The following is a 13,632-nucleotide window of genomic DNA, read 5'->3' on the forward strand; positions in this document are numbered from 1 at the left end:
CTGCGAGCCACAACTACTGAGCCCGCGTGCCACAAGCACTGAAGCCCGTGCCTAGAGGCTGTGCTCTGCAACAAGAGAAGCCACCGCAGTGAGAAGCCCGCACACTGCAACAAAGAGTAGCCTCCACTTGCCAAAACTAGAGAAAGCCCATGCGCAGGAATGAAGACCCAATACAGCCAAAAATAAATTAAATAAATAAATTAAAAAAACAATTTGGAGAGAAACAACATGTTCATTTATTGGAAGACTCAATATTGTTAAGATGTCAGTTGTTCCCAAATTTGTCCACAGATGCAGTGCAATCCCAATCAGAATACCAACAGACATTTTTAGAAATTGAGGTTATTATAAAATTTATCTGGAAATGCAAACAACCAAGGATAGTTAAAGCAATCTTGAAACAAAAGAACAAAGTTGGGAACCTTATATTTTCTGTCTTCAAGATTTACTATAAAGTTAGAGTAATTAAGACAGGCATAAGGATAGAAAAAGAGATAAATGAAACAAAATAAAGGCCAGAAACAGACCTACAATTACATGGCCATTTAATTTTCAATAAAAACACTAAAGCAATCCTATGGGAAAAGAAATATCTTTTTTTTTTTTTTTTTTTTTTTTTGCGGTATGCGGGCCTCTCACTGTTGTGGCCTCCCCCGTTGCGGAGCACAGGCTCCGGACGCGCAGGCTCCGGACGCGCAGGCTCAGCGGCCATGGCTCACGGGCCCAGCCGCTCCGCGGCATATGGGATCCTCCCAGACCGGGGCACGAACCCGTATCCCCTGCATCGGCAGGCGGACTCTCAACCACTTGCGCCACCAGGGAGGCCCCAGAAATATCTTTTAAACAAATAGAGCTGGAACAACTGGATATCCATATGGCAAAAACTGAACTTGAACACCATATACAAATATTAAATTGAGAAAGATCAAAGATCCACCATAAAATCTAAAACTATAATGCTTCTAGAAGAAAACATATGAGAATATCTTCATGACTTGGGAGAAGGAAAAGTTTTCTCAAAAAGCAATAACCAAAAAAGGAAAAACTGGTACACTAGACTTCATTATACATAATAATTTCTGTTCATCAAGATGCACCTTAAGGGCTTCCCTGGTGGTGCAGTGGTTGAGAGTCCCCCTGATGATGCAGGGGACACGGGTTCATGCCCCGGTCCAGGAAGATCCCACATGCCGCAGAGCAGCTGGGCCCGTGAGCCATGGCTGCTGAGCCTGCGTGTCCGGAGCCTGTGCTCCACAACGGGGGAGGCCACAACAGTGAGAGGCATGCGTACCGCAAAAAAAAAAAAAAAAAAAAAAAAAAAAAGATACAGCTTAAGAATAGACAAGCCATACTGGCAGAAAATACTTGCAAAAAATATCTAGCAAAGTCTATGTATGGAGAATATAGAGAATGTACAAAGAATGCCTATAAATCAATAATAAAAAGACAAATAACCCACTTAAAAATGGGATCCCCCAAATTGAACAGGTATGTATGTCATGATATGAATGCCCAATTAGTACACAAAAAACGCCCAACATCTTTAGTCATCATGGAAATGGAAATTAAATCTACAGTGAGATACCACTTTATACCCACTACGATTAAAAGAATGAAAACATCAACTGCTGGTAAGGATATGGAGGAACTAGAGCTCTCATACATTGTTAGTAAGGATGTAAAAGGTACAACATTTTGGAAGAAGGTCTGGTGGTTTCTAATAGTATTAATCATATACTTATATACTTATACGTATACATACACAGACACATATGCTTATACATATATAAGCCATCACTTCTACTGCTACGTATATATGCAGAGATATGAAAACATTTGCCCACAGAAAGACTTATGAGGGACTTCCCTGGTGGCACAGTCATTAAGAATCCGCCTGCCAATGCAGGGGACACGGGTTCGATCCCTGGTCCGGGAAGATCCCACATGCTGCAGAGCAACTAAGCCTGTGCACCACAACTACTGAGCCTGTGCTCTGAAGCGTGCGAGCCACAACTACTGAAGCCTGTGCGCCTAGAGCCCGTGCTCTGCAACAAGAGAAACCACCGCAATGAGAAGCATACACACTGCAATGAAGAGTAGCCCCTGCTCTCCGCAACTAGAGAGAGGCTGCACGCAGCAACAAAGACCCAATGCAGCCAAAAATAAATAAATAAGTAGATAAAGACTTACGAGAACACTCACAGCAACTTGTTATGATAGCCAAAAACCTGGAAATATCCCAGGAGTTCATAAACAGATAATTGCTAAATAAACCATGGCATATTCATAAAATGTAATACACCTCAACAATAAAGAGGAATGAGTTATAATACACGAAACCACATAGATGACTCTCAGAAACATGAGGGTGAGTGAAAGAATCCTTACAGAGAAGGGTATATACTGTATAATTCTAATTATATAAAGTACTAGAATTAGCAAAACTAATCTTAGGTGAAAAAATCAGAAAAGTGGTTGCCTCTAGGAGTTGTGGGTGGGGTGAATGGCAAAGATTTACTGGGAAAAGGAATTAGGAAAATTTCTAGGATGATGGTAGAGACCTAATCTTAATGTGTATTTGGGCTACAGAGATGTATATACATTTTTCAAAACCCATCAAATGAAACACAGGCTTTTGTACTTCACTGAATATAAATTTTACCTAAAAAGAAATCATAAGCATACATATTGAATTATACTTAATGATATACATGCTGAAAGATTTAGGGATAAAGTGTACTCATATGTGCAACTGACTTTGAAATGCATCAAAATAATAGAATGAGTTAATGAGCAGGTAGTGGGAGGGACAGATATATGATAAAGCAAAAGTTGGCAAAAACGTTAATTGTAGGATATAGGTATATTGTATAATTCCTTCAACTTTGCTATGTTTGAAATTTTTATAATTAAATACCAGCCAAGAAAAAAAATAAGTTAGGTAATATAAAGACATTTTCAGATCACCAAAATCTGTAAGAATTTGTCAACGTCAGACTTGCACTAAAAGAAATTTTAAAGGAAGTTTTTCAGGCTGAAGGAAAATGAGACCAGATGGAAACCTGGATCAAAACAAAGGAATAAAGAGCTCAGGAAATGGTGAATATGCAGTTAAATGCAAAATAATTTTTTTCCTCATTTCTCAAGGTCTTTAAAGAAATTGTTTAAAGCAAAAAAATAATGTATGGTTAGATTTATAATATATATAAAGTAAATATAAATTGTAAAATGTATGACAACAATACCCAAAGGATGAGAGAACGGTAAATACTGACAGAAGTATATTGTTTTAAGATTCCTACATTATATATGAATTGGCATAATATTAATTCATGGAAGACTGTTATAAATTAAGGATGTATATTATAATCGCTACCACAAGCACTTAAAAAAAGTATAGCTAAAAAAAAAGACAAAAATTAAACAATAAAAACACCCTCTGAGCCTCTTACAGACTGATTTCAAGAACTTATTTGTGTTCTTTTACATGTTGACACTTTATAATTTATGAACTCAGAAATTTCTGCTTTTCAAACATTTCCCAATAGGAAATTGTACTGGTTAATTTCAATTTCATTACTATTTCCTCCTTCTTTTGCCTTTCATGGGTATAGACAATACCACAGAACAAAATTCAAGGTGTTCCCTTAAAGTCAGTGCAACTCCTAACACAAACCTCCTTAGTTAGTTTACTAAAGTGTCCTCACTCACGGAAGGAATTAATTTGTTTAATAGGAGGCAAAACAACGAGTAAATGAAAAAAAATGCTGTGATAGTTGACTACTGAGGCTACACACATGATTTTCTTAAAGTAGAAAGTTATCATAGGTGAAAATAATTTCCAACACAGATGGGCCCTATCATTCTCAGATCATTGTGCTGTTAAAACAAAAACAATCTTTTAATTCCCACCTCACTAGTAAAATTAGAAAATGCAGATATTTCACCTTTTCTCTCCAATGTGTTAAATAAGTGAATGATTCTTAAAAGTTAAAAAACCCAGTACTTTTCATTTCTTCTCACAATGACCCCATCTGTTTAAATCAGACAAAGCATAGAGTATCTTCCTCTAGCAACAACTTAACTTCTTAGACCAGATGTTGCCAATTGGCTGCCCATTGGCCAAATTCGGCCCGTTATTTTGTTTTGTTTGGATCATGGTCTTTTAAAACTTTTTAACTACTTGAAAATGTTTAGAAATTCAGAGATTTCACGTAAGAATCCAGATTCTGAGTTCTTTTGAAAATCTGAAAGAGATAGTAACACCGGGACACATTCTTACAAGGCAACACGGGAGCTGGAGCTGAATATTAGCGGCATCTTTTTGATGTGTTACCTGCTTTCCAGTTTAACCCTACTTTCCTGTCTGGCCCTCGGTGGGCTTTGGGGAATTATGCTCTGGGAATGCTCTAACTGATAAGAGTGTTTTGCCCATTTGAAGCCTTGAATCACTCTAGCTTGTCCAGGTAGTTTGTGCCAACAATGTGATTTATGTCGAACACCTGCTTCCTTCTGTGTGTGGGGGGGTGGTCTGGAGCATCATTAACTGCAATCAGTCACACAGGCATTATGTACCTTTGTGACCAACCCCCAGTACAAATTCTCACTCCTAGGCTCAGGCCAGATTCTCTAATAGGCAATACTTTGTGCATGTTGTCACAATTTTTGTGCTGCAGAAATTAAGGACATCTTTTACAACTCTCCTGGGAGAGAACTCTGGAAAGCTTGTGCCTGGTTTCCTCCATATTTTGCCCCATTGTTTTCTCTTTGTTGGATTTTGCTTTGCATCCTTTTGCTGCAATGAGTATAATGTAACCATGAGTATAATAACATCTGAGTCCTGTGAGTGCTTCGATTGAATCACTGAAGCTGGGAGTGGTCTTGGTGACCCCTGACACATCACAGTTCCCACCATCTCAGCCAAAATGATTTACTAATACGAAAGAGAACACCAAATATGACACTTGCCATAAGACTAAAAAATTTTCCCAAATCTTTACTAACCAAATTGAGGTAGGCAGAATTCTAAGATGGTCCCCCAAATCCCTGTACCCTGATGTACACCTGGCATAATTTCCAAGACTATGAATATGATGGATTTTACCCTCATGATCACATTATATTCTATGGTGCAGCTGACCTTATCACATGAGTCCTTGAAATCTGGATCTAGAGGTTAGAGACAGGAAATAAGAGAGATTCCAGGCATGAGCAAGATGTGATACAAGGGATATTATCCATTGCTGGCTTTGGAGATGGAGAAAGCCACATGATAAGGAATGCAGATGGCTTCCAGGAGCTGAGAGCAGCCCCTCATTGATAGTAATCAAGGAAACAGGGACCTCATTCGTACAGTTGCAAGGAACTGAATTCTGGCAACAACCTGAATGACCTTAGAAGTGGATTCTTCCTCAGAGTCATGAGAAAGGAAATCGACAATTTGTTTCCTCGAATCATTCCATTTTTAAAGAAAATAACAAATCTCGGAAATAAATATATTTCCAAGAAAATAATAAACAAATTACCAAGATACATTTGCATTATACTTTCACCAAAACTCATTTGTTTGGGAAATATAATTATGACACATGATTAAAATGAAGATAATAGGGAAATAGAATTCAAACTGCATGACTAAACTAAAAACATAATTAGTTCATTTAACAGTTAATTTATAACACATTAACTATATGCAAACTCTTATGCTAACAATTTCGGGAGACAGAAAAAATGAAAAATACTGTATGCATGTTAAAAATGTATGGTTAATTAAGGGAAAGTAAACCATACCTTCCTTAATTAAATAATTGCAAGGAAAACAATTATAATTTAGGAGGGGAAAGGTACCTTACAACTAGAGAGATACAATGTAATAAAGGAATTTGGAGGAGAAAAATACAATTTGTGCTTTGGTTCAGTGGTATGGTATAGAGGCAGACAGAGGTAAGCGAATTACTTGAAGAAGTGTTATGTACACTGTGCTATCTACATTGGGCAAAAAGACAGCTTGGTCTTCAACAAGGTATATTTCAATTCTCTGGCACTCAATTTCTTCAACCAGATATTGGCAACAATGAAAATACTTGAACAATTTAGATACTCTGGAAGTAATTTAGAGAGTTTGAAGTCAGGTCCTATTATGCCTATAAAATGCATTTTCTTCACACACACACACACACACACACACACACACACACACACAAATGGAGAACCACAAAATGTTTTTGAGCAGGGAATGGACTCATCTATAACAATATTAATATAGCAGCAGAAAGTAGGAGTAACTGGAATATGGAAAGACTAAAAGCAGGAAGACCAGTTAGGAGAATGCTGCAATGCAATAGTCAAGCTCTTTGTTAATGAAGCCTGAATTAAACAGTGTAGAGGACAGCAGAGACAAGAGAAATATCACCGAGGTGGTATTAACAATACTTGACTGGCAAATAGGATAAACAATACAAGAGAGGGAGAAAGCAAAAGGCTGCTGCAAGATTCCATGCCTGGTGAAGACCATCTTTTTCTGGTATTATTTTCTGTCTTTAAACAAGACAAGTAAAACTGGAAGAAAAATATACATCAGTTATACACATCTTTAAGTTACTTGACTATACTGTGGTAATTTCAAATGCATTTTGAAACTAGGGCCCTTGAAGGCAAAAAATGTACGAGAACCTTAACTTCTACCACCAGGTTATATTCTAAAATAAGAGTATCTACTATCTATTTCTGATGACTATGACCCGTGGCTCATTATCCATCTGTGGAGCGTATTCTAGAATGTGTTCAAAATTCTTTGGCGTATCTAATTCAGTGAGTAGGCAATCGTTTAATAGGGGTAAATAAAACTTACTCATCCGAGTAAGTCATATCATGTTTTCCATCAAGCTAGTGAACAGCTGCAGACATAGCCTGCTTCCCATCAAAGTCTCATGTATAACCCCTGCAATGTTGATGGTTCTCTGGTAAATTTTCAAAATCATAACCCTAAAAACATATGACAAACTACATTTTATTAAAGAAACTTGCCTGCACTACTCACCCTGCCTTCACTTGCAAATGTAAGGACAATGCAGGAGCTTACTGCAAGTGCCAAAACTCTGCTGAATATCTGTCTAGGAACTATACTTGCTGGCACTTTTATAGATTAAGAAAAAGTACATGCTCTGAATAACACAAACGGTAAATGCTTTCTAAATAGCACCTAGACTTAAAAGACAAACCATTTCCCTCATGCTTGTTTTAATAGGAGTGACAAAAGGTATATCTCTTTTTTAACATTTTCTGGAAAATATTTTAGAAATGAGATGAAATTTAAATTTCTCCACTTTTCAGTACCTTGAATCTGGCTTTAGGGTAGCAATTAAATAGATTCACAGGCACCAAATATGAGATGATTTCAAACAAATCTTTCAAACGCTATACTTTTTTTTCTTGAAATGTACTGGTTATAGGAGTTTAATTGAATTCCGTGCTTCTATGTTTCCAGCAAATAATTTTGATCATTTAACTGAAACTGGAGAGGATACTGGCAAGAGAGAACTCTGGCACAAGTAATATATAAAAGCCACTGAAAAGAGAGAAGCTTTCTCCAAAATTAATTCCTCATATTCAAGCTTGAATAGACTCTAAAGAAAATGAGTTTTCTCTTTCAAACCAGGTTAGCAAACTACCCTCACAAATAACGTTATTTCATAAAAGACTGACTCAATTATAAGCTCCAGGTCATAGCACAAAATTATTATTTTTGGTTTGGATAACATGAATTCTCAAAAGGGTTTTATGGCTATTAAAATTATAACAAGAAAGAACACTTTATTTTCTAGTGAGATCTGAAACCTCAAGATAGTCTTAAGTTACAATACATTTGTAATACGAATTACTACCATAATGTTTGAGTACAATATTGCTTAGTTAAGTGATATTAAATTTATCATGAAAAAAGTTAGTGAGTAAATTGATACAAGACTCTTCTCTAAGTTTCTAGTTTTCATTCCTCTATCCCCCATCCCACCAATTTTACAGATGCAAAATTTCCTTCAAAGTATAAATCCAGTAAGATATATGCCTTACATGATGCTTAAGTTTGGACAATGAACTGCAAATAACTACCAGACAACTGGCAGCTTACAGTTTTGCAACAGTTAGAGACAGATGTACAAGTAAAAATCATGGATCTCAAACAGCAATCCCATCTAAATAGATTTCCTGTTTACTTTGCATCAGCCTTTCTTACAGGTGCAGGGTGCTTACTTTTGGCAGTAGGGGAAAGAACTGATTTATAAGCCATAAGAACATCTCACTTTCCATAAATAGGTTATAGAATTAATTAAAACTGCAACACATCAACTCTGCACATGAAACTTGCTCTGTTATTGGAGACTAATGTAATCCAAATATGTGGAAAGTCAAATAGTTTTCAACAAAGCTAATTTAGATGGATGGATCAGATAACAACTTGGAACTGAACCTGACAGAATCATTTCTACTCAAAGGCAGTAAGTGCTGAATGTTATATCCCAAAATGAACAAAGGAAATATTGAATTTTAATCTATTACCAGAATGATTAAAAACAATACTTTACAAAAATGTTTAAAAATATCTCACTTGAAGAAATTACAAAGACCCATAAGACTACCATACGTTCTATTTTAAATAAATGAAAAAGACCATGTAAATGTCATGAAAGACAGTATGAAATCTGCATTTAATCCTATTGATGTTCTGCTACTTACTCAAAGAATATGCTTCCATCTATAACATTTTATCCTCATGAAGACATATACAAGGGCACTGAAGAAAGGTGGCTTCTTTATACCTTTACACTGTTGAGGCTACTGGTATCCATTGCTATGAGATTTATTATCTCTAAAACAACGATAAATGATGACAAGCACAGAAAAGTAAAACTTTTCATGAGCTAATGGATTTAATCTTATTGGCAAAGCAATGGCAATTATATCCTTATATAGTACAATCAAAAATAAATAAAGTAGGGCCTCCCTGGTGGCGCAGTGGTTGAGAGTCCGCCTGCCGATGTAGGGGATACGGGTTCGTGCCCCGGTCTGGGAGGATCCCATATGCTGCGGAGCGGCTGGGCCCGTGAGCCATGGCCGCTGGGCCTGCGCATCCGGAGCCTGTGCTCCGCAACGGGAGAGGCCACAACAGTGAGAGGCCCGCATACCGCAAAAAGAAAAAAAATTTAAAAATAAATAAATAAATAAATAAATAAATAAAGTAAAAGGGTAGAGTGAGGTAAAATGATGAAAATGGAAATTTGTCTTCAGAGTCACCAGCTTCTCTCTCCTTTAGTTCTTTTCAGTAAGTAAAGGAAGGACAGATATGGGCAAAGAGGGAAATGTGGAGATCAGAAGGAACATCCTACAGTTACTACCACCCTGATGACAAGAACTACTCTACTTGTGGCTTATAGAGTCCTCTGGAATGGCTGGGAGCACAAGACCATGTGTAACATCAATTTACATGATGTAGAGCAATTCCAATCATAGCATAGCTATGTCCTCTGATACTTCTGGATATTCCCTTAATAATCTGTCCTCTTCATAGGGTAAACTTCTTCCTTTTTTCTGTCCCAAGTACCCTAATGAGTATTGAATAATTTCAGGAACTTTATTTTCCAGTTAGTGTTAATGTTAATTTAGTATTTCATTCCTACTTTTTCCCATTTTTTTTTTAATTACTTGTATGATCTCCAAGACTTCTGTGACAGCCAGACTCTAAGATGCTCCAATGCCCCCTGACTCCTGGGATTCACATTCTTGTGTCATCCTCTCCCACACTGAATAGACTTAATGGATGAACTCTGTATCCAATGAGCTACAGCAATGTGTGGCTCCTCAGGAGAGGTCATAAAAGGCATTGCTGCTTCCACCTTGCTTTCTCTCATCTCTTAGATTGCTCACTCACTCATTCTTAGAAGCCAACCACCATACTGTGAGAATAGCCAAGAGGTCTATGGAAAGGCCCTCAAGGTAGGGAGGAAATAAACCTCCTGTCAACAACTGGCACCAAATGAGTGAGCTAACTTAGAAACAGCTGACTGAATCCCCAGTCAAGCTTTCAGAAGACTACAGCCCCAGCTGATATACTGCAATGTCATGAGATCCTGAGCTAAAACCACCCAGCTAAATGTTCTTGAATTCCTGACCCAGGGAAATGGTATAAATTGATAAATGTTTATTATTGTTTTAAGCTGCTAAGTGTTGAGGTAATTTGTTAAGCAGCAATAACTAATTCATACTATTTCTTCTTATAGAAACAAAGAAATACAAAAAAGTATGCCACTGGATGAAGCATCTTCATTAACAACATAACACTGTTGCTATATGAGAGACTCACAACTCAAGCCAAGTAAATAACTCAACAGGCGCTTAAAAAATGTTTGAGGTATAACTTACATAGGCAAAATGCACACTCTTAAGTGTACACGTCACTGAATTTTGACAAGTTTTGCAAGAACATACACCATGTAAGTAATACCCTAATCAAGATGTAAAAATTTCCATTCCCCAGATAGTTCAGTAAAGGCTATTTTGAATCAGTATTTGTATTGCCCTCTTCCCAACCAGAGTCAAGCACTATTTTTATACCTATCACCATAGATGAGTTTTGATTGTTCTACAACTTCATATAAATGGAAGAATATGATTTTTGTGTCTGGCTTCTTTTGCTCAGCATAATATTTCTAAGGTTCATCATGTTGTTGTATCAGTAGTTTATTCCGTTTTATTGTTGATTAATATACCACAATCTGCTTGCCCATTTTCCCACTGACGGACACTTGAGTTCCTCCCAGTTTGGGGCTACTATGAATAATGTTTCTGGGAACATTCTTGTGCAAATATTTTGGTGGGCATGCATTTTGCCTTTCTCTTGATTAAATGCCAAAGCAGGGATGGGACTACAGGGAGGCAAATGATGTACCTCTTGGGTACAAATTTAAGGAGATCCTCTACCTAGGAGGAGGATTGCTGGATCAAAAAATAGATGTTTCTAAAACAACTTGCCTTTTATATTATAGCACTGAATTTTACACTTAGACTTGTCATGGGTTCTTCTGTCAAAAAAATCTACCATTTAAGTAATGGGGAATAGTAGGTTAATATACTAGTATAATATATTAGTATAAGAAAACATATGCTTATAAAGGCAATTGATTAATATATTATCACATGTAATTCATATTAAATAAAATATAAAGTTGACAATAACTTCCTCTAGAATGATCCCTAGTTGAAGTAAAACTCCTTGTTCTACACATATGGAAAATGATTAAGAGACCGGTCCAAGGCTGCCTAGCTAGTTAGTGGCTTTTTCATCATACATATTGCATTGTAAATCTTTATGCAAATTTAACCCAAACTCAGTTAAAATTCCTAAAGACATGACTACAATTGGTTTTCAATTTTAATGTCAACTAGCTTTCACAGAGAACTTTTTTTTTTTGCATCGGTGGCCTACAAATTAAAGTGTAAATTTAGGGGCTTCCCTGGTGGCGCAGTGATTGAGAGTCCGCCTGCTGATGCAGGGGACATGGGTTTGTGCCCCGGTCCGGGAGGATCCCACATGCCGCAGAGCGGCTGGGCCCGTGGGCCATGGCCCCTGAGCCTGCGCGTCCGGAGCCTGTGCTCCGCAGTGGGGGAGGCCACAGCAGTGAGAGGCCCGCGTACCGCAAAAAAAAAAAAAAAAAAAGTGTAAATTTAAACTGGTGGGCAAAGAGTAATATGTTCTTAAAAAAATAGAATTAAAGATTTGTGTCATGCAAAAATTATACCTATAAAAACATATTTACTAAGTTAGGTTAAATATATAGAAAAGTCACTTTTATCACCATGGTAAGATTAGACTTTTCTAAAAAAGCAAGTGAGGCAACTGGATACTTGATATCTGCATCTTTCATTCCAGTGACCAATTAAAACCAAACCATTTAAAGTAGCAAGGAAAGTACTTTTATTCAATTTATTTGTTTTGCTGCTATTAAATTACTACCATTTAGTAAGATACACATTTTTCCTCCCTTGTAAAAGATTTATCTTCATCTATAATATAGCAATGATTAAAGAGTATTGACCAAGAATAAGAATATTTCTTTAATCTAGGATGGATAATTACAATCCTATAAAGGCTCATGGCAAATATTTTTCACTGGTTTAGTACAACTTAATTCATTAAAGAAACATTTTTCATAATATTAAGATAATTTCAGAAAATCTGTGAAGAAGCTCATTTAATAGTATATTTGTAAGAAAGTTTAGACCACTTTTCTTGCCAAAAATGCCTTAGAAAGTAAATTTCATGTGTCATTGAAATAACTGAATTTATACTTTTTTTTTTTTTTTTTTTTTTTCCTGGTACGCGGGCCTCTCACTGTTGTGGCCTCTCCGGTGGCGGACCACAGGCTCCGGACACACAGGCTCAGCGGCCATGGCTCACGGGCCCAGCCGCTCAGCGGTATGTGGGACCCTCCTGGACCGGGGCATGAGCCCGTGTCCCCTGCATCGGCAGGTGGACTCTCAAACATGCGCCACCAAGGAAGCCCCTGAAATAACTGAATTTAAACCGTATGATTATATTCCATCCATGCCATGATTATTATTTCTCTTTATTCTTCAATCTAGCCTTCTACACAGTTCACTATGTCCTCTGTCCCTAAGAATACCAGTGCCCTGTGAGAAGTTACCATGTACTTCTCTCAGGAAATACTCTTAAAACTCAGCTAGAGAAATGCTTGGTACTAAAAAGATTTCAAATTTTCCTGTATATACTCTTTAGTAATTTTTTGTCAAGTACTTTGCAGAATGCTTACCTCACAAAAGGTGAACACTGGATAATGTCAATGTTGAATTTCTATGAGGGCTGTGAATTAAATTTCCTAAAGTGAAAATTTACACCTGGATTTTATCATTAAACAAGTAACAGAAGAAACTTAAATCCTGTAGTTTCTAGTTAAAATGCCTTTTGTTTGCCAATTTCTGCTTTTCATGTAATTGTCCTGATATTATACAGTACCTCACGGGTTTCCCTTCTCGAAGCAAGTCTTCTAGACTCTGTTCACAGTGTTCAGCCACCACCACCAGTCTCTCTGAGGAAAAAAACCCACCAACTCCACTTTATATTTGATTAACACAATGTTTTAATAACAAAATAATATACCCCACTAAAGTTATTAACATACAGTATAAATGATATTTTAAAAGAGCTTTTCAAAGTCTACATTAACTACATAAAAATCAAATATGTAGAATAACAGGATAAATGTGTAATAAAACAACATATTAAATAACAATTTCTTTTCATCTTGTGTTTTTCTCTAGAATTTCTCCCATGTGCATCAGGAAAAACAGCTGGAAAAGTTTACCTTTGGCAAAAAGAAGCAATCCTTCTTCTGACACAGACTAGAAGAAAAAGCTTGGATGAAGATATAAAGAAATTTTGAAGTGAAGGGGAAATTGGGAGCTAGGGACAAATTGTCTTGACGGTCTGGTTCAAACATAAGGTTTTTGAAACTGAGTTCAGAAATTTGAGAAAGGTAGAAATGTTCTGAATCATGACTATGGAGAAAGAACAGAAAATCAACTTGGGGTTACTTTTAACATCATGGGGCTTGCTGAGAT

At 36.8% G+C, this 13,632-nt stretch overlaps 1 protein-coding gene across 4 annotated transcripts in view; it reads right to left on the reverse strand.

Annotated features, from left to right (window-relative positions):
* TBCK (TBC1 domain containing kinase) overlaps positions 1-13,632 on the reverse strand; it is a 234,974-nt gene that overhangs the window by 203,433 nt on the left and 17,909 nt on the right. For all 4 annotated transcript variants that reach the window (XM_060104569.1, XM_060104545.1, XM_060104552.1 and 1 more), the window contains exon 3: positions 13,028-13,100. In XM_060104569.1, coding sequence (XP_059960552.1) covers positions 13,028-13,100 — 73 coding nt within the window. The remainder of the gene's footprint in view (positions 1-13,027; positions 13,101-13,632) is intronic.

The sequence above is a fragment of the Mesoplodon densirostris genome, chromosome 1 (assembly GCF_025265405.1).
Source record: "Mesoplodon densirostris isolate mMesDen1 chromosome 1, mMesDen1 primary haplotype, whole genome shotgun sequence".
NCBI lineage: Eukaryota > Metazoa > Chordata > Mammalia > Artiodactyla > Ziphiidae > Mesoplodon > Mesoplodon densirostris.